Source organism: Daldinia caldariorum (genome assembly GCF_022478825.1).
Source record: "Daldinia caldariorum strain CBS 122874 unplaced genomic scaffold F4812scaffold_2, whole genome shotgun sequence".
In the NCBI taxonomy this organism is placed as follows: Eukaryota; Fungi; Ascomycota; class Sordariomycetes; order Xylariales; family Hypoxylaceae; genus Daldinia; species Daldinia caldariorum.
The window spans coordinates 2,406,806-2,427,921 of NW_025953038.1; the positions used below are offsets into that span (position 1 = coordinate 2,406,806).

General features: G+C 46.9%; 4 protein-coding genes across 4 annotated transcripts; 3 read left to right on the plus strand and 1 right to left on the minus strand.

Annotated features, from left to right (window-relative positions):
* Positions 1-977: 977 nt before the first annotated feature.
* F4812DRAFT_467678 (putative erythromycin esterase) lies at positions 978-2,559 on the plus strand (the record flags this gene model as incomplete). Its single annotated transcript, XM_047938689.1, has 4 exons — positions 978-1,105; positions 1,242-1,431; positions 1,506-1,655; positions 1,729-2,559. 4 exons carry the CDS (start codon positions 978-980, stop codon positions 2,557-2,559), a joined length of 1,299 nt encoding a protein of 432 aa, XP_047794016.1.
* A 591-nt stretch (positions 2,560-3,150) lies between these two features.
* Positions 3,151-7,441, minus strand: F4812DRAFT_467680 (kinase-like protein; the record flags this gene model as incomplete). Its single annotated transcript, XM_047938690.1, has 2 exons — positions 3,151-7,035; positions 7,203-7,441. The coding sequence occupies 2 exons, from the start codon at positions 7,439-7,441 to the stop codon at positions 3,582-3,584; spliced, it is 3,693 nt and encodes a 1,230-aa protein (XP_047794017.1). The 3' UTR covers positions 3,151-3,581.
* A 1,106-nt stretch (positions 7,442-8,547) lies between these two features.
* F4812DRAFT_415160 (uncharacterized protein) lies at positions 8,548-9,301 on the plus strand. Its single transcript, XM_047932948.1, has one exon. The coding sequence runs from the start codon at positions 8,730-8,732 to the stop codon at positions 9,063-9,065; it is 336 nt and encodes a 111-aa protein (XP_047794018.1). The 5' UTR covers positions 8,548-8,729; the 3' UTR covers positions 9,066-9,301.
* A 10,016-nt stretch (positions 9,302-19,317) lies between these two features.
* Positions 19,318-20,534, plus strand: F4812DRAFT_455813 (uncharacterized protein; the record flags this gene model as incomplete). Its single annotated transcript, XM_047936884.1, has 3 exons — positions 19,318-19,607; positions 19,665-20,109; positions 20,163-20,534. The coding sequence occupies 3 exons, from the start codon at positions 19,318-19,320 to the stop codon at positions 20,532-20,534; spliced, it is 1,107 nt and encodes a 368-aa protein (XP_047794019.1).
* Positions 20,535-21,116: the final 582 nt, after the last annotated feature.

Consider the following 21,116-nt stretch of genomic DNA (forward strand, 5'->3'; position numbering starts at 1 on the left):
AAAGTGAAGTAGACAAGGACGTGTTTCCATGATATGACGACGCGCTTTGCTTTAAAAACGAGTGCACCTGGCTGGATTGATGGGAGGTTGTTTGGGATAGAATCACCCAGACGTGTAGCCCCAATGACTACAACATTCTTTTACATATTCGGGTTCGAAAGGCCATCTCTCGCAAATACCGGAAGTTAAAATAAGATGTAGGAAGTACAATACCTAGGTACCTATGTAGCTTAAACTTATAGGTAGGTTTAACCCCTTCCAATCTTTCTCATAATTGATCTTCCCACCTTCCGCCTCGAGGTTGACGTGAGGTAGTTACCTCCTACCTGGTACCTACCTAAGCTTAGGTAAGGTAGGTAGGTAGGTACTTCTACACTCACTAGTTCAGTCATTCATTTCATTTTATCTTATTTATTTACTAGTTGTTTCATCAGAATATTATAAAATGAGTATTTCTGTCTGATGCCTTATAACCCGTGAATAATATTTTAATGAGTTTCTATGAATAACCCACTCATGTTATCCTTGTGCACATCTCCCCCCCCCCTTTTTTTTTTCAGGAAAATGAATAGTGTGAGCGGAACTGCTCCTTAGGTAATATTTCCACCTTATGAAACCTCTCTGTCCTCATTTTGACGATTATGGTATAGGGGATATGCGTATCTAGATCCAACTGTTATGTCGTTATGACGAAATGTGATATAAGGTAAGGAGAATATTGAGGCTTGTCCACTTTTCGTTCGCCACCCACGATGCCGAGGTCATCTCAAATAAGTACCTACCTAACCTACACCTTATATAACTACCATCCCATAGAAGCTTAAACGTAGAATAATAAATCTCAACGTAGAAACTTCACAATTCCATCCATGTAGTTTGCTCATTGGCCATCACATAATATAATTGCATGTTACTGGAAGACACTTAAAGCGCAACCCCCCCTTATTTTCATGGTCATTAAACTACCTTTCAGGAAAATGTCTGCCGGGCTCTCAGAACTCTTCAAAAACACCGCGCAGACGCTCCCGCCGATAGAGAGCAATGAGTTCGGAGCTAATTTCGACGTATTTGGAAATTCCCGCTTGGTTCTCATCGGTGACGGAAGGTTAGTTCAGTACCTTTACCTTACACCTTACCTCACCTAGGTATATTCTACCTAGATCAAGCCTTGACGATCCGACCCGACTCGCCTAGGTAAAGACAGTATGATTGACATAACATATTAAACAAAAAAAAACTAGCCATGGAACGTCTGAATTCTATCGAGCGCGCGCTGCTATCACCAAACGCCTGATCGAAGAGCACGGCTTCACCCACGTGGCCATCGAGAGCGACTGGCCGGATGCCCGCGCCATCGACCAATACGTGCGGCAGCATCCTCGCCGGTCCGAGGGCGTGCCTATTCGCGTCTTCGACCATTTCCCGCGCTGGGTACGAGAGACACCTCCTTAGTATTATTTTTCAGCCAGTTATTCTAATAGACCTATTTTCTCGTCTTGCTTTAGATGTGGCGCAATACCGAAGTCCAGGAGTTTGTAGATTGGCTTCGAGAGCACAATGCGAAACTACCCATGAGCCAGAGGACATCGTTCAACGGCTTGGACCTTTATAGCATGGGGGCGTCGACTCGGGCGGTGGTTGAGTATTTGGATAGGGTAGGCTGTCAAGCTTCTTAAGCACGTATCAACCGTATTAGGGTACTGGGTACTGATATCGTATCATAACTAGGTTGATCCAGCGCTTGCCAAAGCAGCTAGGAAGCGGTATGGCTGTCTCGAGCCGTGGCTCCACGATCCGCAGGAATACGGGCGCAAGTCATTCTACGAGGGCACGGCCCAGTGCGAGCCGGGGGTAATCAAGATGCTGCAGGAGCTCCTCTCGAACCGGATCCAGCTGGCCTCGCACCCGGAAAACGGCGAGGCCTTCCTGGATGCCGAGATGAACGCTCGCGTTGTTCAAGACTCCGAGGTTTACTACCGGGCCATGTTCTACGGCGACAAGAGCTCGTGGAACATTCGCGACACTCACATGTTCAGCACGCTGTCGCGTCTTATCAAGCTCAAGCCCGGCTCCAAGGCTGTCGTGTGGGCTCACAACTCGCATCTGGGAGACGCCAGGGGGTCGAGCATGGGCACCAAGCGCGGCGAGCTTAACTTAGGACAGCTGTGCCGCGAGCACTTCCCGAACGAGGTCTCCATCATAGGATGCGGGACGCACACTGGAACCGTGGCTGCCGCGGACGAGTGGGACGCGCCCATGAAGATCATGCACGTTGTGCCCTCACGTCCGGATAGCTATGAAAGAATGATGCATGACACTGGAATCCCGTCCTTCATGGCTGATCTTCATGGCGTGAAGACCGAGCCCATGTTGCAGCGATTTATTGGCGTCATCTATAGACCGAGTACTGAAAGATGGAGTCATTATATTCAGACCGTTCTTACTGAGCAATATGATGCATTTCTTTGGTTTGACGAGACAAATGCCGTCCACGCATTTGAAACAGCACAACCAAGAGAGGCCCTCTCAGTAGGAGAAACCTACCCGTTTGGGGTGTAGAGCAAACATGATTTTCAACCTTACCTCCTTATTCAATCTGGGTAAAAAAAATGGTGTAGAAGATAAATGTATAAATAGGAGGCAGCCACGAAAATTCTAAGACCAGACGGTATTATTCTTTTTACCAACGCTATCATTAAAATTTTAAAATCACCATGATATCTGTATACACAGCAAGGATGATGGTATAAATAGTAGAAAATGCCCGTAGGAACTCCGCTAGGATGCATATCAAATTATGGTCTATTAACACGCTCAAAACAAATTGCCGCCGCCCCAGAATGTCGTCCCGCGCTCCCTTCTGTCCGATGCCGTTTTTGGAGGTTCATTTAGTCGCTGCCAAGCCGTTTCTTCATGTTCATCTCCTAACCGGGAGAAAGCAAGCCCCAATGGCCCATCCGAATATGCGATAAACAAGACTAGGAGCAGAGCCCCGAACATCACGACATGTAATCCATCTTTACAATTTCGTCGTGGAAGCCCACCTCTTCCGAAGGAAAAAAGTATTTGCGATGCGTGACTGAGAAGCCAAGCATACCTGTATCGCCGAGCATGCTCATGTTTCGTCCCATCATCTCATCGTACTCAGCCCCATCAATGTCGCACCCATAAACCATCCCAAAGCAATAAAAATTCGTATGTTATACATTTTCTCCTTAAAAAAAGAGAGGTGATTGTTCCTTCCAACGTAACATAAACAGACCGCCCCGATCCCTAGTTACGACGTAGTTCGTCGAGGCTTTGGGTCATGTTTGATTAAAAAAAAAATATCAATTAGATGAAACTAGATTTCGTACGAATATTCGCCGTTCGTTCATCTTCAACTGTATTCGTAGCGAAAAGCTTGGCCTTTTGAGCATATCGCTCTTAGTGGCGGCTATTTTTCGCGTCTGACATACAAGTGGATTGGCTCGATACGTGCCAACGTATTTCATATAAGAGGGTAGGTAATTATGTAGTAAATAATTATTACCCTGATGCGCTTGTGTAGAGGCATCAACGCCCCAGTGTCATATCAACCTTTATCGGCTTTGCACGAATATCTTCTTGGCTGTTCCTGTGCTACTGATACTTGTTTGTGTATCGCGCCTCTTTGGGCTTGATAGCGTTCTTCCTCGTGGGGAACTGGTGTGGTCTTTGCCAGAATTTCGCTTCTTAGGCTTCATGACGAGACCTTCATCGCTGTCGCTGCCGTCGTCATCATCGACTGCCCTCGTGGTGAGGAGAGACGATGTGGCTAAGGTGCGATGTGGTTGAGGAAGTAATAATGTGTGGAATTGTTCATCGTCGTCCAAGGGAAAACCTGAGATCGGCTCCTTGATAATAGCGGGTGGTGTTAGCGAGTCTGTGGTGTCAATAAGCGAGGGGCGGTCGACGGAGCCAGGTCTCAAAAGAAATTCTCCTTCGGCGTCAGCAGAAATCGAGCTAGCACCGCTGAGCAGCGCCGGCAGCGATGGGTCTGAACGGAAAACTGGCAAATTTTCAATCCGGTCTGGCGGACTTCCTAAGCCAACTGGACTCGCCGATTCACTTGGACTGGTCAATGGAGTCATCAGCGTGCCAGTGGAAGCCGATGCTGATGTCGTGACGGTCCCAGTATCTGCCCTGGACGGTGGCTGTGCATGGTCCAGATCAAGCTCTTCTTGAGACGGATAAAAAACCGGCGTACCATCTTCTTCGTGAGGTCCAAATTCGTCACGCTTTAAATGACCTTCCATTTCATGTCGGCGACGGCGTATGGTATGTTCATGAATTTGATTGAAGGAGTCTGGAGTGGATGGGTTGTATATCTTAGGCGGAGGGGTGTGGCTTTCCACCTCTGTGGCCCGACGGGCAGTCATAGGCCGCGTCTCTAACTCTACGGTACCCATGTGGCTTTCATGCATATTGGGGTCTGAATTTGGTTGTCCATGCTGATAGGCACCGACCGCTCTGGAAGAAAAGAACATGGGGGAAGCTAAGGCATTTCCCCGGTGAAACGTATATGATTTGGGCTCCGGGGGATGAACCGAAAGGGGGCGCCGGGGAAGCTCCATACTACCCGGAGCTACAGCTGTGCTTAAAGCAACCTTGGCCTCCGCGCGTTTATCATTGCAGCCAAACAAGCCACGATCGACTGACCTTGATCGGGACGATTCGTCCGTCGAGCCGATATCTCGGGTCTTCCGTAAGGCAGCGATTGGATCATCTCTAATACAGGTTTCAAGCGCAGGCGAGTTCGGTGTGGTATATGGGTCTCTTACGGATGCGAGAGCGAGTATTGCGTTAGTAATCGATCTTGTTCGGCCGTGGCGGTGACTTAGATGGCCCTTGATTGACGAGAAAGAAGTCGAGGTCGACGGCGGTCCTGCCAGATCTGGTTGCGCGTTAAAATCGCTGATAGAGTCGCTCAGATTGCGTCTAAAATCTCCGCCTACCAAAGCCGTCCCACGTTGGGCAGAATCTGGTCCATCATGGGCCGGAGACTCGTGAGGAGTTGCAGTAACACTCTGCGATAAGGGGTGATCGCTTTCTCGAACTGTAGCAAAATAGTCGTCGGGGCGTAAACTCTTTCGGCGAGCGTCTCGGATGTGCGATGTCGATCCTATAGTTGGGGGTGTATCTCCCGCAGAACTAGCAGCACTGCTAGCCGCCCTTCTCCTCGAATGGCCTTCGGTCTTCTCAGTGCGCGGATGCATAACCTTGCCGATGGTCTTCTTCACAACCGATCGTGCCCTTTCCAAAAATGTAAGAGGAACAACAGCACGAGTAATTTCTCGTTCGTCGACCTCAATTTTCCGACCTGAAGTACGGCGTGAAGGGTCTGTCTCGTCAATCCACGCTATAAGGTTAGGAATATCTTGCACGACCCAGGGATGGCGCTTCACCTCCCTTAGCCGGATCCGTTTCTCTGGATTCTTAGTCAGCATGCGGTGTAAGAGGTCGTATAACAAATCGTCGATCTCTTCATACGCAAGGACACTATCATCACGGTACGGCTCGTCGTTAACGCGCTTGTAAAAAGACGTAGATGATGGAGAATGATGTGGATCAACCGGCTTTAGTCGGCGGCGTGGTATATACACTTCCTCCTTGGCAATCTTATGAAACATCTGGTATTCATCCTCGGCCAAGAATGGAATGCGGGCGAAGATAAGACAGTAAAGTGTCACTCCCAAAGACCATACGTCAATCTGCTCCGAGATTTTTGGCTGCTTTTCGTCCGGGTCCGAGTAACATAGCTCCGGCGCAAAGAAAGCAGGCGTGCCAACAGTCTTGGCTAATTCAAGGTCGTCGTCGAAGTCGCGGGCCTCGGATTCCGACACGAGCTCATCGGATTCACCCTCACGGATGGGTCGACCGAAATAGGAAACACCGAAATCGGAGATTTTGACCCGATGCTCTCGAGTCCATAAGAGATTAGCCGGCTTGATATCGCGATGGACTACCCCTTCATAGTGTAAGTACTCCAAGCCCAACACAGTATCCCTAAAGGTGGCACGGGCATCGTCGATTGTGAAGCAAGGAACATAGGAGTAGTCGTCTGCAAAAGGGTCATGCGGTAGTGGATTGTAGTCGACCGATGACATATGGGAGATGATCGAATCAGCCATGCTCGGAGATCGGCCACGGAACATAGCGTCCTCGGGGAACGCCGAAGTAAGGGTCCTATTCAGGGCAGCTGATGATCCGGACTGAGAACGCAAAGGCCCCGGAGTCTCGATATCACTTTCCGCATCTACACCCCTGCCAACCGACGAGGCATCGTATTCGGAGGGCAATGGTGTACCCGCATGAGAACCCGAGGGCGCGGAATGAGTAGTTTGCGAACGAGTCGGAGATGTGGCTCTTGATCCGGTTCTAGAAGAGGCTATTCTGTGTGAACGGATAAGCTCGCTTCCTGCCCTCCCTAATGAGCGGGGTTGACCCTCGGAGTCGTCATCGTTCGCGGCACCGTACTCGATACTCCAGAAATCCGCTGGGCCCTTCTGAGTCTGCATCATCTTCGCCCTTTTCACGTCATTGAGAGCCTGCCGTCTTTCGAGGAGCTGAATATACCGCTCTTCCTCTTCAGTGCTCAATTCACCTCGAACTTCTTTCTCGATTCTTCGCCTCTCAATGCTGCAGATGTGAGGTAAACCTTTCTTTCGCCAAACAACTTCTCCGAGTTCAACGTGTTCCAGGACCATGTAGATCTTCTTAAACTCGGGGTCGTCGATGATTTCGAGAAGGGCGACGATGTTGGGATGGCGGATCTTTTTCAGTATAGCAATCTCCCTTTTCGTCTTGTCTTGGGGGCAGGCGGTCACTTTACCCAAACGGCGCTTCTTAGAAAACCTGGGAATAATTTTGATCGCGACATTATCGCCCGTCTCCAGATTTCGAGCTAATTTCACTTTACCGTGTACGCCCCGGCCAAGTTCTTCTATTACTTCATACTGATTAATAATCTTTCGTCCCGTCATCAAGTCCATGTCAACGAGAGCTTTGTGTGTCCTAAATTTGCCAAGGTCAGTTAGCTAAACACGAACCAGTCAAAATACGCAAACAAAGATCCGAGTTGGAAACCGGGCTCGGCCTCTTCCTAGCCCCGATATCTGTAACGAAATTCCGGATAGTGGATAGTGCCTATGCGTTCTGTACACCAACCATGCAAAACTTACTCTCGAACTCTATGAGTCTGCAGGGGGTGCAGATAAGGACTGGCTGTGGCAGCCATCGGCGTAGAAGATTCGGAGGCAGAATGCGAGAAGACATTGGGACGAGAATTCGTAGGACTAAACAAGCCCGGGGAAGAAATCGGAGTGCTATTCGCAGTCCTAGAGGGAACGGAGGAGGTGAGGGGTGAACTATTGTCGGTAAGGAGATGGTGAGGTCGATTCGGTTGCTGCTGCGGATCCATGGCGGCAAGAGGATGTAGGTGGCTTAGGAGGTATTGTGATCATCATTCTGGGTGAATATCGAAGCATGTCGTCGCTTGGTCCTGGTGGACAGGAGGCGTAGAGGAAAATCGAATTTCAAGAAGCCATTGTCGTGGGGAATTAGAACCGGGTAGTACACACAAATAACAGGGAAGTTAGAAGCTAAAAGATAAATTGGATCTCGATGACACTAGACAAGTGAATCGAAGTGGGCAGTGAATTTTGTCAAGCAAGTCGTCGTCATATCAAAAGGGTAAAGAAAAAAAAATAGGTCCAAGAAGAAAAAAGGAAATGGAAAGAATTGGAATGATTCGTCGCAGAATGGAACGATGATGAATGAACCAAAGGCGACAGATGCAGAAGTGGGCAAAAAAAAAAAAAAAAAAAAAAAAAAGGCATGAGAAAGTTTGGTCTAACTCTCTGGCGCAAGTGGAGAGATTGTTGCAGCAGCCAGCCAAAAGCCCAGCCCAAAAGACACGAAACAAGCCAATGACGAGGGGAAGGTTCCCACTAATCCGTAGCTACCTGGCCGGAGCTAACATTGATAATCGGATGTCTTTAAGGTCTGTGCTGCACACCATGCAGGCCACGCTAGGTTTATGTATTATGTATATGTGGGTACCTTATTTGTGACGCTACGCTATACTGGGATATGCACGGTACACGATTTGCACTAAGCTTGCCTTGGCTAGGCACTGACCAACACAGTTCGAGGAACAAAAGCCAGCCTGCCCCTCCACACTAGCTACCTAGGTACATAATTACATGTACCTTGGGTACGTACATAATTAATATACGAAGTACATCACACAAAGCCCCTCCTATGCAAAGCCAGCAGCCAGTAAATAATGAGCAATGGGCAACAACAACAACAACATCCTCCATCAATTATTTGATGATGTGTATACCTAAGTACAAGCTGGACCTGTGCTTCTAGGTACCAAATGTAAACGGGCATCATGTCTTTTCGGAACGGGAGGAACCTAATTATCCTCTAATAATGATTATACATTCAATATCGTATGTGCATTTAGGTAAGGTCATTATTTACCTTAGGTACCTAAGGTAAGTACTTACAGGTTTAGGTACCTACCCTATCTCAAGCACATTGCAGGCTTGCATTAACTTTCTTGGAGGTTCAATAGGAGTATCAGCATAAAGGGTTTCAAAAACTTTGAGTATATTATTTCATCATCCTTGGTTTGTATAAAATTTAATTTGTATAGCTGTCCATAAGTATCGGAAAGTGTGCTCCAGTCATCGCAATATATGCAGGTTTGTTCCTTTTTTTTATACATAGTACCCTCTTTTCTTTTATTATCCTCTTACAAATTAACCTCCTATCTCGGATTAGACAGATGGGAAGTCGTTATCTACCGACTCGGAGATGTGGAATTAATCTCCTTTGTTTGCCGCCCGCGTCCTAGGCTCCCAGGCTCTCAGGCAAACTGTGATGTCAATTACCTAGCCTGCTTCAAAGTGAAAAGAAAAAAAACTTCCGTAAAAAGAAAAGAAGAAAAAAAAGATCGCCAGGTACCCCGTTGGGGATACTGTCAATTTTTTATTTTTTTTTGCTTTTTTCATTACCCGTGTTTTCTTGATTGATGGATCCGGAGAAAAACGCTCGGCCATTGTCTTCGTCTCCTTCCTTTTATACAACCAATCCATTGTCTGTAGTCATGTATTTCCTTGTACATAGGCAGTTAATCCTTTTAAATGGGATTAAATGGGATAGTTACCATGCCTTTGGAGGGTTGCGGCTATGTACTATGTAGGTGTATGCAGCACAGTATGAAGACGGTCTATTCAGGTATTTATAAAGGGGGTGGGATCGACGCCAGCATGGATCATGGATAATGGGTCAGGGATGTGGCAGCTTATCGCACAGTCTCCTTTCGTTACTGGGATTATGATTGGCTTTTTTTCAGGAAGACATCCAAACTGTTTTCGGCCGTCTGGTGGGTCGATGAACAAACGCCGTTACGTTCAACATACGCAACATCGAAGTTAGCTCAGGGGAGTATTCATTACTCCTTGCGAATCGACGAACGCTGTATACACCAGACTCCAGAGAGAGTATAAAGTGGTGTGTATTAGGTATAACTGCCACGCTCAAGCCATTTGTTTTGATTTACCATAACAGGTACCTAATGTATAATTGTCGTTCGGAGTAAGTTGTTGAGAGTATCGGCGTTAATTCGACGATATTAAACTATCGGTAAAGACCACTTTTTGGTATTTCCGGAGACCTGACCTGGTTCCAGTGTAACTGAATAAAAAGGACATATTACGTCGTACAGCAAAGGCAGGATTTCCCGGTTAGAACCTATGCTATGTCGAGTTACGGTGCTGTTATGGCCTTCAGGCTTCAGGTCCTCCTAGAAGCGTTGGCAGGTAAAAGGTTACATATTTCTGGGCGTAATTTCTCGGACGGGAAAAGATTTATTAGTTGGGAAAGGATCATATGCAAGAGCGTTGACTCTTCACTAGGTACGGTTCCTCGTTAAGCAGGACGCCACCGGTTAATATGACCCATTCACATGTGTAGCATCTGTAGAGCGATGTTGACAGGAAGGCCTTCCACGTGTAAACACATAAACCTCTGCTGATCCGGATCTGCCCAGGTTGGCTCATAAATGTATATACCATAAAGCAATCGTTGATCGACAGTTCCCACCTTGAAATATTATCGTCAATCTGATCGACAGCACTAAATACGTGACTAAGTAACGTAGTAATGATTATTATTAATACCTATTCGTTAAAATTCTCGTTGAAGAATAGACAGATACATGAAGTAACTAGGTAGTAATAGGGTTATTATCTTAAGCGATCGATGTCTTAAGTGGTCTGATATTCTAGTATTCTATACTCATATGCTCTCCCTACGATACACCAATGGGTAGAAAGATTCGTCACCGCGATGAGGGGGATCGCCCGCCCTCTAAAAAAAAAAAAAAAATGTTGTCCTTGTTTACTGTCGAACGATATAGATTGGTTGACAATTTGATGAATGTGGCGCGGTGACGTCTCTAGTCGGGATCAGAAACCCCTCAGCTTAATAAGTAAGGAAGTTTAGACGGCTAGGGCTGGAGAAAAAAGGAGTTATCAGGTCAGGCATTCACTAGCGGAATTCCTCGTATTCCCTATTTCTGCCCATGTAAATTGGCATCAATCGCCAATACCATATCACAATCCCATAGTCGTTTCTAGATTAGCTAGAGAAGTAAGCACATAATGTCGTGTAAACCAAGGATTTTAAGGGGCGATAGTTCTCCAAAAACTGAGAATTAGGTATGTAAAATGTGTGCCGGCTCTCCGTAGAACTGATTTATATGCAGCCGGTAAGCCTAGCAACTAGGAAATACATCATCACACTGCAACATTTTCTCAAGAAGGACTACATCGACTGCAATCTAGACCGTAAGGACGGCACACCGAAAGCCATGTTGAACCCGCGACGCCATATCATTCGCGGTAAGGAATACCAGGAGGTCCGATACTACACGTGCTCTAACCGTAAGCCAGCCATCGCAAGATCGACGAGTCACGAAAAAAAAAAGGCGATTCTTCAAAGACCCTATTTCCCCACATCCGCACACCCTTTTCCCCAGACTCTCTACTCTTTCGAAAAGCCACGCCTTTCGAAAAGCCACGCATTGGAGAATGCCAATGCAGGGTTTGTGCAACTCCTACGGCCAGGGCCCTACCTAGTTACTAAAGCCTACTACTGTGTGCGGTAGCAGTAGTTAGTACTATGTAGCAGGCATGAAAGACGATGGGATATTGGCTTCCTAGTTAGTATCCAAGTAGTTAGCATCCCCGCGTTCACCCGCCACCCAAATGTAAGTAGTCATGAATGACACCCCTCTCGCTTCGGACCTACAATGCTGCGACCCTGCGACATGTTGTTGCACTGCAGTAAGATGCTCTGACTCTGAAAGAAGAGTCTGCCTTCAAATCTTCGATTTACGCGCGGATCTAATGGATACACGTTGAATCGGCAACTACTACTCTACCTCGAGAATCGACGATTGCAATACATTAACGGAATGGCTCGGGAGGTGAGTCCCAAGTTGTTCTGGAAATAGAGCCTTGCTTCGGATCCTTCCCTCGATGCCTACCTAGATGTATAGGTAATTACCAATATCCAGCAGCTGGCGGATATAGAGCGATCTTCATTGGCATTTTCCACATAGCATAAGGTGATAAAGACGGGTCAAGGTGCAGGGATCTAATGATTAAAATCACGCTACGACATCATGGGAAAGAGAGAAATATGCTCTTGTTCAGGCACTGCACTCCGAAGGCGAGGCAAAAGATTCAGCAAACGCCATATGCAAGCCAGGCCGGCGTCATCGAAATCTACCTATACCCAATTTACTAACTAACATCCCTCCGCATCGCATGAGGGGGCCCCTCAGTCCAGTGAGCGGATAGGGTGGACTGGTGCTAGTAGCGAGTGCCTTGCAGAAACCTGGGGTAATGGATCCCGCACAGCATCACTCATCCCGCTCGTCCCGGATATTCAAAGGGTTAGGTGTTCTATTTGATAAAGGGACACTTGAATTCTTTCCCGACGCAGCTCCTCCATATTCTTAAAGAGTCATATATCTAAACGATATAGTCAACTAAGGTGCCTACTAGTAGGTAGGTACCTAGGTAGGTATTTATAAAATGCACTTATAGTCTTGATGAGGGAAATGCGTATACCTGGTAAACAAGCCATGCTGTGCGGCACAGTGCTAACATATAATATACCTCCCTATATTCATCCCGTCTCGGCGGTAAAGTGCAGTCATAGTACAGTCCAGGATTTTTCATGGCCTAAATCCTGATATTACTTGCATCAAGTCCTTGCGTTGATGGGTGATCGTTGTCCAGGTATGGCCCATGGGTATCGCACCTTGTTCCCGACGCTCGACCCCTCCCAGGGTCTTGCCGACCAAAAGAAAAAAAAGGAAAAATGACCTGTCACATCATATCACCTGCTGCTGTAATATGTACGCCAACCGTAGTGAGTCCAAAGATAGTTTAAACTGCCCAGGGTTATCGCAGCAAGGAATTCATCAAACAGCTGTTATTATTATGTTGGGAATGGCAGATCTGCGTTTTTTAGTAGCCTGATCATCATCAGTGGGCACGTTGAAGATCTAACAGCCGCAGAAAAGTCTCAGTTCGAGCTGCAGATACGCGGCAGTAATAGAACCAGTAGAACGTAGCACAAGTCCTCTTCAACGTCTATCGATTTTAGAATGAGGGTGGTTGTACGAAGAATAATCCTGCGCCGCTCTAACGTAGGTAGCCAGCCTTCCGCCTCAACTCAAGACAAATCGGGCATAGAAATGAGCCGCGCAGATTTGCTTGAACAGCTAGTCAAAGTTCGTGGAACATGCCACAGTAGTTTTTACTTCCAGAGGCAATATCTTGCGACTTTCCACCAAAAAGTCAGGCACAACTTCCTCCTAACGCCAATTTATTCGAGCCCAACCAAGGAATGAAGCACACGGTATACTAACTTCAGTTAACCATCTTTGCCAAGTGAGGAAAGGATCATCATTTCAGATCCAAATCGATACCTGGCTCTATCCCGAATAATGCCCCTTTCCAGTCAGAGTCCATTCCGTGCTACGTCTAGTTAAATAGCAACTAGGTAGTAAAGAATTAATATAGTGGCCTTTTTCTTTACTTTTTCTTTTTTCGTAAGCCCAGTTATTCCTAGCTTCCACCCAGCTCGGCGCCAGAGACAAGTGCTTTTCGGCCGAGTAAGTCATTGGAGCGGTGCGTGGCCAAAGTTCCATAATGATCACTGCTGTCATGCTCCTAATCGTTCGTTCTATGTCACAACGATGCGGGAAAAAAAGGATATCATATTGGGGCATACCAATGCTACCTAAAACTAACGTATCCATTTACGGTACTACCTGTCAACATGGAAAGTATCAAAAAGTAACATGATTCTTACGTGACTCGAGGCGTATATCTGTCTTAGATACCTAAACTTAAAGGCATCTAGGTACGTAGGGAAAAAAAGGGTTTATCTTCATCCTCCGCTATAGGATGTTTATGAGCGAATGAAGAGCGTCTTTTTGTTAATTGGCCTATTCATTATCCCCCTTGATCCCCTTGATCCCTACCCTGTCTATTCTGTCCTATGATTGCCACACTTTCAACTAGCCACAGCCGCAGATACTCTCGTCCTTTACACTAGGTAGGCTAGACTGCCTAGCCATAGTTATGTGCTCTGAATTCTTCTGTTCTCCACCTACATTTATCCTTCTCTGTCGTCGTTCAGGGCTACGCATGAACTCGCCTCATACTTAGTGTCAAAGATAACGTATCGCCCAATAGGGTCTCTTCCGGTTTATCTTCTACGCTATTTATTATACATGGCACACGTACATACATACACTAGGTACCATAGTAGAATATTCACGGCTTCTCAGCTCCATATATCTGATCAACTGTAACCAAATAATGACGGAATGTCGCTTTGTGTGAAAGAGGGGTGCCAGTCCCGTCTGGTCGGCACATCTCGTCTTACAGCTGCAAGCCACTTCTAAGTTCTTACCTACAGCCCCCTCCAGAGCGCTATCTCTGGTAATGACGATGTGTATGCACCCGAATATGCTCTGAAACTTAACAGCAATACTCACACGTCGCATTAAGCCCACCAGACCCTCCTTTTTCCCTTCCCCAGCACTTGCTCACCAGCATCGTAGCGATCACCAGGCAGCCCAGAGTGGCTCTCCTTCTCATTTTTAGGCTAGTTAAGAACATGTGATATTGCCAAGTCTTGATCTTAGATCCTGACAGGTCGAACGGCTCGCCATTTGTAAGCGATACGAGCCACACAGTTCACGCCAAGGCCCATTTTCTTTGGTCTATGAATATGCTCTTCTCATTTGGTGTCTCACCTAAGGTATGGCTGGGATGCCACCGAGTTGTTTCTCTCTCCACCACCACCAGCCGCAAGCACAACCACAACCACCACCACGGCTGTACTAGATGAAGATAGAATTTGTCCCCAGCTTGGCTAACGCATGGCTGCTCATGTAACAAACTCCACCATTTAAGGTTAGAAGATAAAGTAAGTCCCTGCCTCCGTTCATGACTGTCTCGAGTCTCTCATCACTCTTTGCTACTGTCGCTCTCGGCTAGCGCGTCCTGGCCCAGATCTGCTACACACACCTCTCCACACCGAGTGAGGCGAAGGTTATTTGCTCAAAACGTGGGTGTAGGCGCATAGCGTTGTCTATTGGCTCCTTAATAACGGCGAGAGAGGTTTATTCTCGGGAACCGGCAGACGCGAGATAAGGCCCATGGGACCCGCCGCCTATCTTCCCTAACTCAAGAGGGTGTTTTTCAGTGTCTCAACTGTTTAAGACACCTCCAAACACTCCAAACATCCCAAAACTCAACTTACCTGTAAGTACCTCCTACACCCAGCCAGCACGGATCTTCCGGGAAAAGACAGCGCGCCGGGCGGCATTCTACGTGTACCTAAGTTTGGCATGTGCTTTAATCTGTAATTTGCCAACAGATCACGGATGGGCACCATACAATAATCAACAGGGCCAAACTCCTCGCCACAGACGTCAAGTATGGTCGGCAAGACAATGGACGTCTTCAACTGTTCCTATTGTATCCGTAGTAGATAATCACTATATAACAGCTTCTGTTACTACGTTTTCCGGGATATCTCCGAATATTAACTACCTTCGTTGATATGCCGTATACCTAGCCCACGACCCCTATGACGATCGTAGCAACTCAGTGTCTAAGCGCAGGTAACCCCTCCCCCTCCCCCACGCAAAAACATTTCGCAACGCCACCCCAGACAGACACAGACAGGCAGACAGACAGACGAGGCGACGCGGTCCGCTACAGCCTGTCTCTCCGCATTGTATGTCTCCCACGCATTACCGTCGCACCGCTTATCCGATAGGCAGACAAGCTCCCCCCAGCTCGGTTAAGTACTAGTCGCTTCCAAGGTAGCAACAGATCGGCGGTGGATTCCTCAGTCATTCCCGGAGGTCCTTGCAGCTGCAGCGCGGGGCTTGGGCCCGAGTTTTCTTCTTCTTTCTTTTTTTCTTTCTTTTTTCGGCCGCCGGTCCTCCGACCGTTGCGCCCCGGCCTTGTTCTACCTATTCCGGGGACTAGACTTGTTCCGAACGTAGAGTCCGCTCCGGGAAGGTCAGGCGCTCGCGCGGCAACGGTAATCAAGGGTCTGCCCAGACGACGTCATAGTTTCGTGATGCTGCGTTGCTACCCACGTCATGCGCGCGCCTCCGGACCAAGGCGCTCGTTCGACGGTTGTCGTATTCGTAAAGCCGACGCGTCCGTCAGCGTAAGCAGCGGGCATTTCCACCGTATGGGAGCTACGAGATTGTAGGGGCTATGCACGGCAACGTGGCTGTCGAAGTACCTACTATGATATTCACGCACGCAATGCCCGGCTCGAGGTTGGCTAGATCTTCCGGTTGGATCATGACGCTTTGTAGTTAGTTTTGCTTGCCCTATTACTGTTTCGCTCAGTCTTGTCAATATCGTAGGTTAGTCCGTTCCACCTATAGTAGGGTTTTCGCCAAGCTACGAGAAAGTAGGACAGGGCAGCTACAGACGCCGTGTCCCCTGAGAAGGTCTGTGTATGTCTAGAAAGGCCGATAGAGCCTCGGGCGTAATAATAGTACATGTGTCTCGGAGTCTAGACTAGAGGGAAAAAAAAGATAGCCACTTAGTACCAATCCTGTGAACGATATTGCTGTGCTGTCAGGACTAGTTAGCGGTTTTCATGTTGATGACTGATATATCAGTTATGATTGCGGAGGAGACGGCGGGACACCGTGATCCTATCGGGATTGTCCAGACAATCTGTCGGGGAGCTGAGGACGGTTCATATGAGCCTCGGGCTCGTACCCAGGTGGACGAAGTAGAATATGTGGTGGAGCATCTACGAAACAACTAGAAGACCAGATGATAGTGTTACAAATTCATTTATACAGCACCACACGTGTAAGGAATAACTACCTAACCTATATATCTCCTTTGCGCATTTCTTTCGTCGCTGTTATGGCTGCTGTGACTATCATATTCGATCATTCAGCCTTAAACCACGTCGTAGCTGAATGGACTACACTCCAACTCTCTCAGCCTCGCCAAACGACACAGCAAAAGACGTGCAAGTTTTTCCCTTCGCACCAGGTGTGAGTGAAATAAAGTGTACCTACCTAGGTAGTTTCGCTAAGCCCAGACAAGTTACCGTGCGAATGGTTCATGGCTGACAAAGTAATATGTGAGCCAGTGCCGAGATGACGTTGGACCGGGTCTGAGGATCTGGAGAGTCTAGGTGGAGAATCTAGAACGTGCAATAAGGCGAGGGAGATCTCAGTTTCGAAGGTACCTCCAGATGGTTAGCTTGGCTGACGATGGCTGCATCCGGGCGGCGCCCAGCCCCTGTTGTCCAGGGTCGTGAGAAGCATTAGATCCAGTAGGTTTGCAGCCACATGGGGTGGTCTAGACCGCTCCGAAAGGACTCATGAGATACATTGGGTTCCTAGCAAACCACTGGACGCGGAAATTGAGGACGAATTGGGGGCGAATTTGGGGTAACGTCAAGAAGACCCCATTGGAAACAGAATGCCACTCGAGATAGACTTCGTCACCACTACCCTGGCTAGCCGGCTCGCAGGGCATTATCCCTGGAGTTGATATCCCGCTGGAATAGATAACCATGCTACCATGCACTAAACCAGGAGCGGTTGGCCCTTGATGCTGGGCTATCTACCTAATCATCTATATGAAGTAGCTCAAAATTGACACGCACATCTGCATACTGCGATGTGTCTCTGCATGTCGTCTTGTCGTTTACCAGCTTGCTTTTACCCTCACGGACCGGTAATTTGCCAACTAGAACCACAGGGTCTAGCCAGATCTATGCATGCCTAAACTGCACGAGGAAATTGAAGTACAGTAATCCAGTCGATATGTGCCTTACTCACGATCTGATGAGTGCTAGTCCTGAAACCCTTCGTACTTTCAAAAGGCAGAACTAAACCGAGACGACACGGTGTCGAGATTGGGTTACCAAACAGCAATATTAATTTAACAGCCACTCAGCAGCGTCGGCATCTCCCCGTCTAGACTTTCCATTAATCAGTAATGTCGGCAGTAACACAAGCTTGTTTTAGCTTTGGGCTCTGTTAGGCTTCTTGCTTTCTAATGAGGCTCTCGTGCGTCAGCTTGAAAGGAGGCGTAAGCAAATAACTCCGCTGCCCGCCTTTGCGTTGGACGCCTGTCGTGTAACAAGTTCAGGGCGAAATGCTCGAATGTTAATGGCGACGATGCTGTGCTAGGGTTCGGTAGGCTCCGACCTACCTATCCCATGGGCTGATAGACTCGGCACTTTCACGATCAACCATTTTCGAGATCGCAAGCTTGTTTCTACGATGACCAGACGCGGTCCTATCTTCTGTAGGTGTCTAATGGGACTGAGTTCGTCAAATCGGCTTAATGCCGCTCTTACGGGGGTGTCATGAGTTATTTGACTTCCAAAATGATATGATACTCACAGATATACCACACTAAATAGCTCACTTCAGTTGAATATCAACTCAAAGTTGAAAAGAAAATGAAAAGGTCCGACGATGGTGCCTAGGTAGGTAGAGCACATTTTCGTGCACTGAGCTATAACAAACAATCAGGCAGTGAGGTTAAATCATATCTAACAACGAGGATATCTCATCTTGTTAAGGTTGCTGAGCCTGATACTTTGAAGTTATCGAGTTGTTTATCGAAATGCTTGAAAGGAAAAAAGAAAAATTCTGCATAATTACCTAATCTAATCCCATAGGTATATTGGCGATCCTAAATATCTTATTTTTGCTATAGAATAAAAGTCTCCTATTTTTTTTTTACTCAAACTACGATACCTATGACTTACTGGGACCTACTGTAACTTTGAATAATCTAATTTGAAAAGTATAAGTAATTGACAAAGACGCTTGCCAATGGTAAAGAGAGAGCTGAGTCAATAGTAATAGGTTGTCCCAAAATGTCTATTAACGTTTACTGCTATAAACTTGAATGAGGACTATAAGTCGATCATGTAAAACATTGTACGAAACTTAATAGAGACATATAAACTATGCATCTAGGAACCTGTTACTTGAAAAGGGGGTCAATATTATCTACTAGAAAGTATAGACTGTTTATATATTTCCGTATCATTTCTATATCAGTTAAATACAGTAAAGAAAGTACAAGTATTCTATCTGTTGCTAAGTTATTGTATAGCCTTGTCACTTAACCTCCGCAGAACCACAACACAAAAGAACTCGCCATAATATAACAAACTGAGCTTAAAAGGTGGTTGACCAATCATATATAGAATGCTTAGCGCCGACAAGGCTATGAATTGCATTGCTCCATGGATAAGGTAGAATAAGATCTGCATGAGATGAAACAATGGGGACTTCAGAGATCATCAGCCAAGTAGGTGAATCGCATCATATGACAATATATATTTTATTTAACAATTGTTTAGGAGGTAATTATACAAATTCTCTCTTAACGATTGATATACCAAGTCTTTGAATAAAAATAACAGTTATGTTACGGGGTTTACCATAGAGAAGACAAGGCAGTGCAGGTCAAGTTCATGCGATGGGGAGGCAGCCGTCGCAGGATTCAGCCGGCGGGCCAGCCACGTCTCATCCCAGTACCAACACCGCCTTCGGAGTCGGCCCTTGTTAAGACGGTGAGTAATGCTTCCGAATGTAGAATTCAATTAGAAGCTACCTTGCATAGTTGTCTCTGGTTTTGCACGAATTGTATTCGATGTCATTTCCCATACAAAATGACATATTTGGGAAGGATCGTGCCTCTGTATAATCAGCCAACTTTCAAGAAGGATTATAAAAAACATAATATCGACAGGCCTTCTTGCATATTCTCCCCTCTCCCGTCTCACCTGTATGAGCGGAGCTTAAGCATAAAAGAGCTTGCACAATTCAACGAGCGAGTTAAGAGGCTAGATGAAAGAGTCTGGCGTAATTGCAACAGGCGCAATGTGTCTGAGTTCAGCTGGGAAGTCCACGCGTGGGAGGACGTGTTCAACCGAATTCGGGACGAAGACGCATTTCGAATGTAGGCGATACCTAAAACGCAATTCCAATCTTGAATATAAAGCTGAGATTATGCCAGGGACAAAATTGACTACACAGCGCTTGAGAAGGACTACAAAGGTGAATGGAAAATAATCAAGCGAACGCCAGACGCCACTATCGGCTTCCAGCCCACCCACGGCGGCTTCGAAACCGAAGTCCAGAGCGCAAAGGGATGGGTTCCCCTCTCGCGGATCTGCGAGGTGACTCGCGTGCCCTTCGACCGCGACAGCGACGCGAGCGACTTCGTGTTTCCCTTCGCCATCTACGAGGCCAAGAAGAGCTACGCCTCCGACTTGGAAGCAGAAAGGCAGATCGCGCATGCTTGCGACCGCTACCTGGGCCTGCTGGACGCCGTGGTCCGCGATCCTAGGGATCCTACCAGGTACCAGTGGCGAAGCAGTCGTGAATACCAGATGTTTGCTTTTACCTCCTGTGCTTCGGATTGGAAGGTATACGTGGCTCGGCGGTACGGAGAGTACCACGTAAGTGACAGTCACTCTCTAAGCAAGTACCATCACGACTAACTCCAGCAAAGAACGTAGAGCTGATCTGGGCAGGCGACGTGAGGTTCCCAGTAAACGCAGCCAGCCTGCTAGGTATCGTGGATCAAGTCCAAAAGTGGGCAGCCAACGTCTTTCGACCCTTTGTCATCAAGCATCTCGACATACGGGCGAAGCTCTCCATGGACGGCACGCTGAGATGGAATAGGCAAGGCTTTCTTGGCCCCGAAAGCGCAACACCACTGTGCGTTATGCGAACATATCGTTCTCGGAATGTTTATAAGTGTACGACGCGGCTCAAATTCGTACAGACGGACGGCGAACCAGTTCCTCCGGAAGTATTACAACAGGTTTCCAGTTTATACTACGGCGACGTAATAGTTAGAGAATTTGTTCACATAGACTAGGGGTGGTATAGCAGTGGGTATTTTCTAAGACTGGAGTATACATTGGACTTGGATTATTAAATAATTTTCATATTGTTGTGTGGTGCCTGTCTTGGGGGTAGCCTCGTGATAGAAGATACGCATCATCATATTAGAGACGTCTATATTAGAAAAGACAGTCTATGAAACTCACGAAATGCATATTACTACATACCTAGTATTAGGTATCAGATATGAGACATAAAAGAACAAACGAAATGTCTGTATGTATAGCCCTGGGAATCAGAGCTAGGTATCTTATTAGACACTATTAAATCTAATATTTCAGAACGGAGGCAAGCTAGCACTTAGAGCAAATACATCGCTGTTTCTTAAATAAATACTACTATGCTGTACTATATGAATACAGCAATTCCTTAGAGACAGTTCTTATTGCGTAGTTGTATGCAGACAAGGACGTTTGCAATACGCAGAGTCCCATCATTACCTTACCCAGTGTATTAATAACTTTTCCCTCCTCTCACCTCATACACTAGAGCACCGCATTATTGACGTTCTGTCAGAAATATGAGGGAGATGTAGATACAACATGGGCCTATTCTC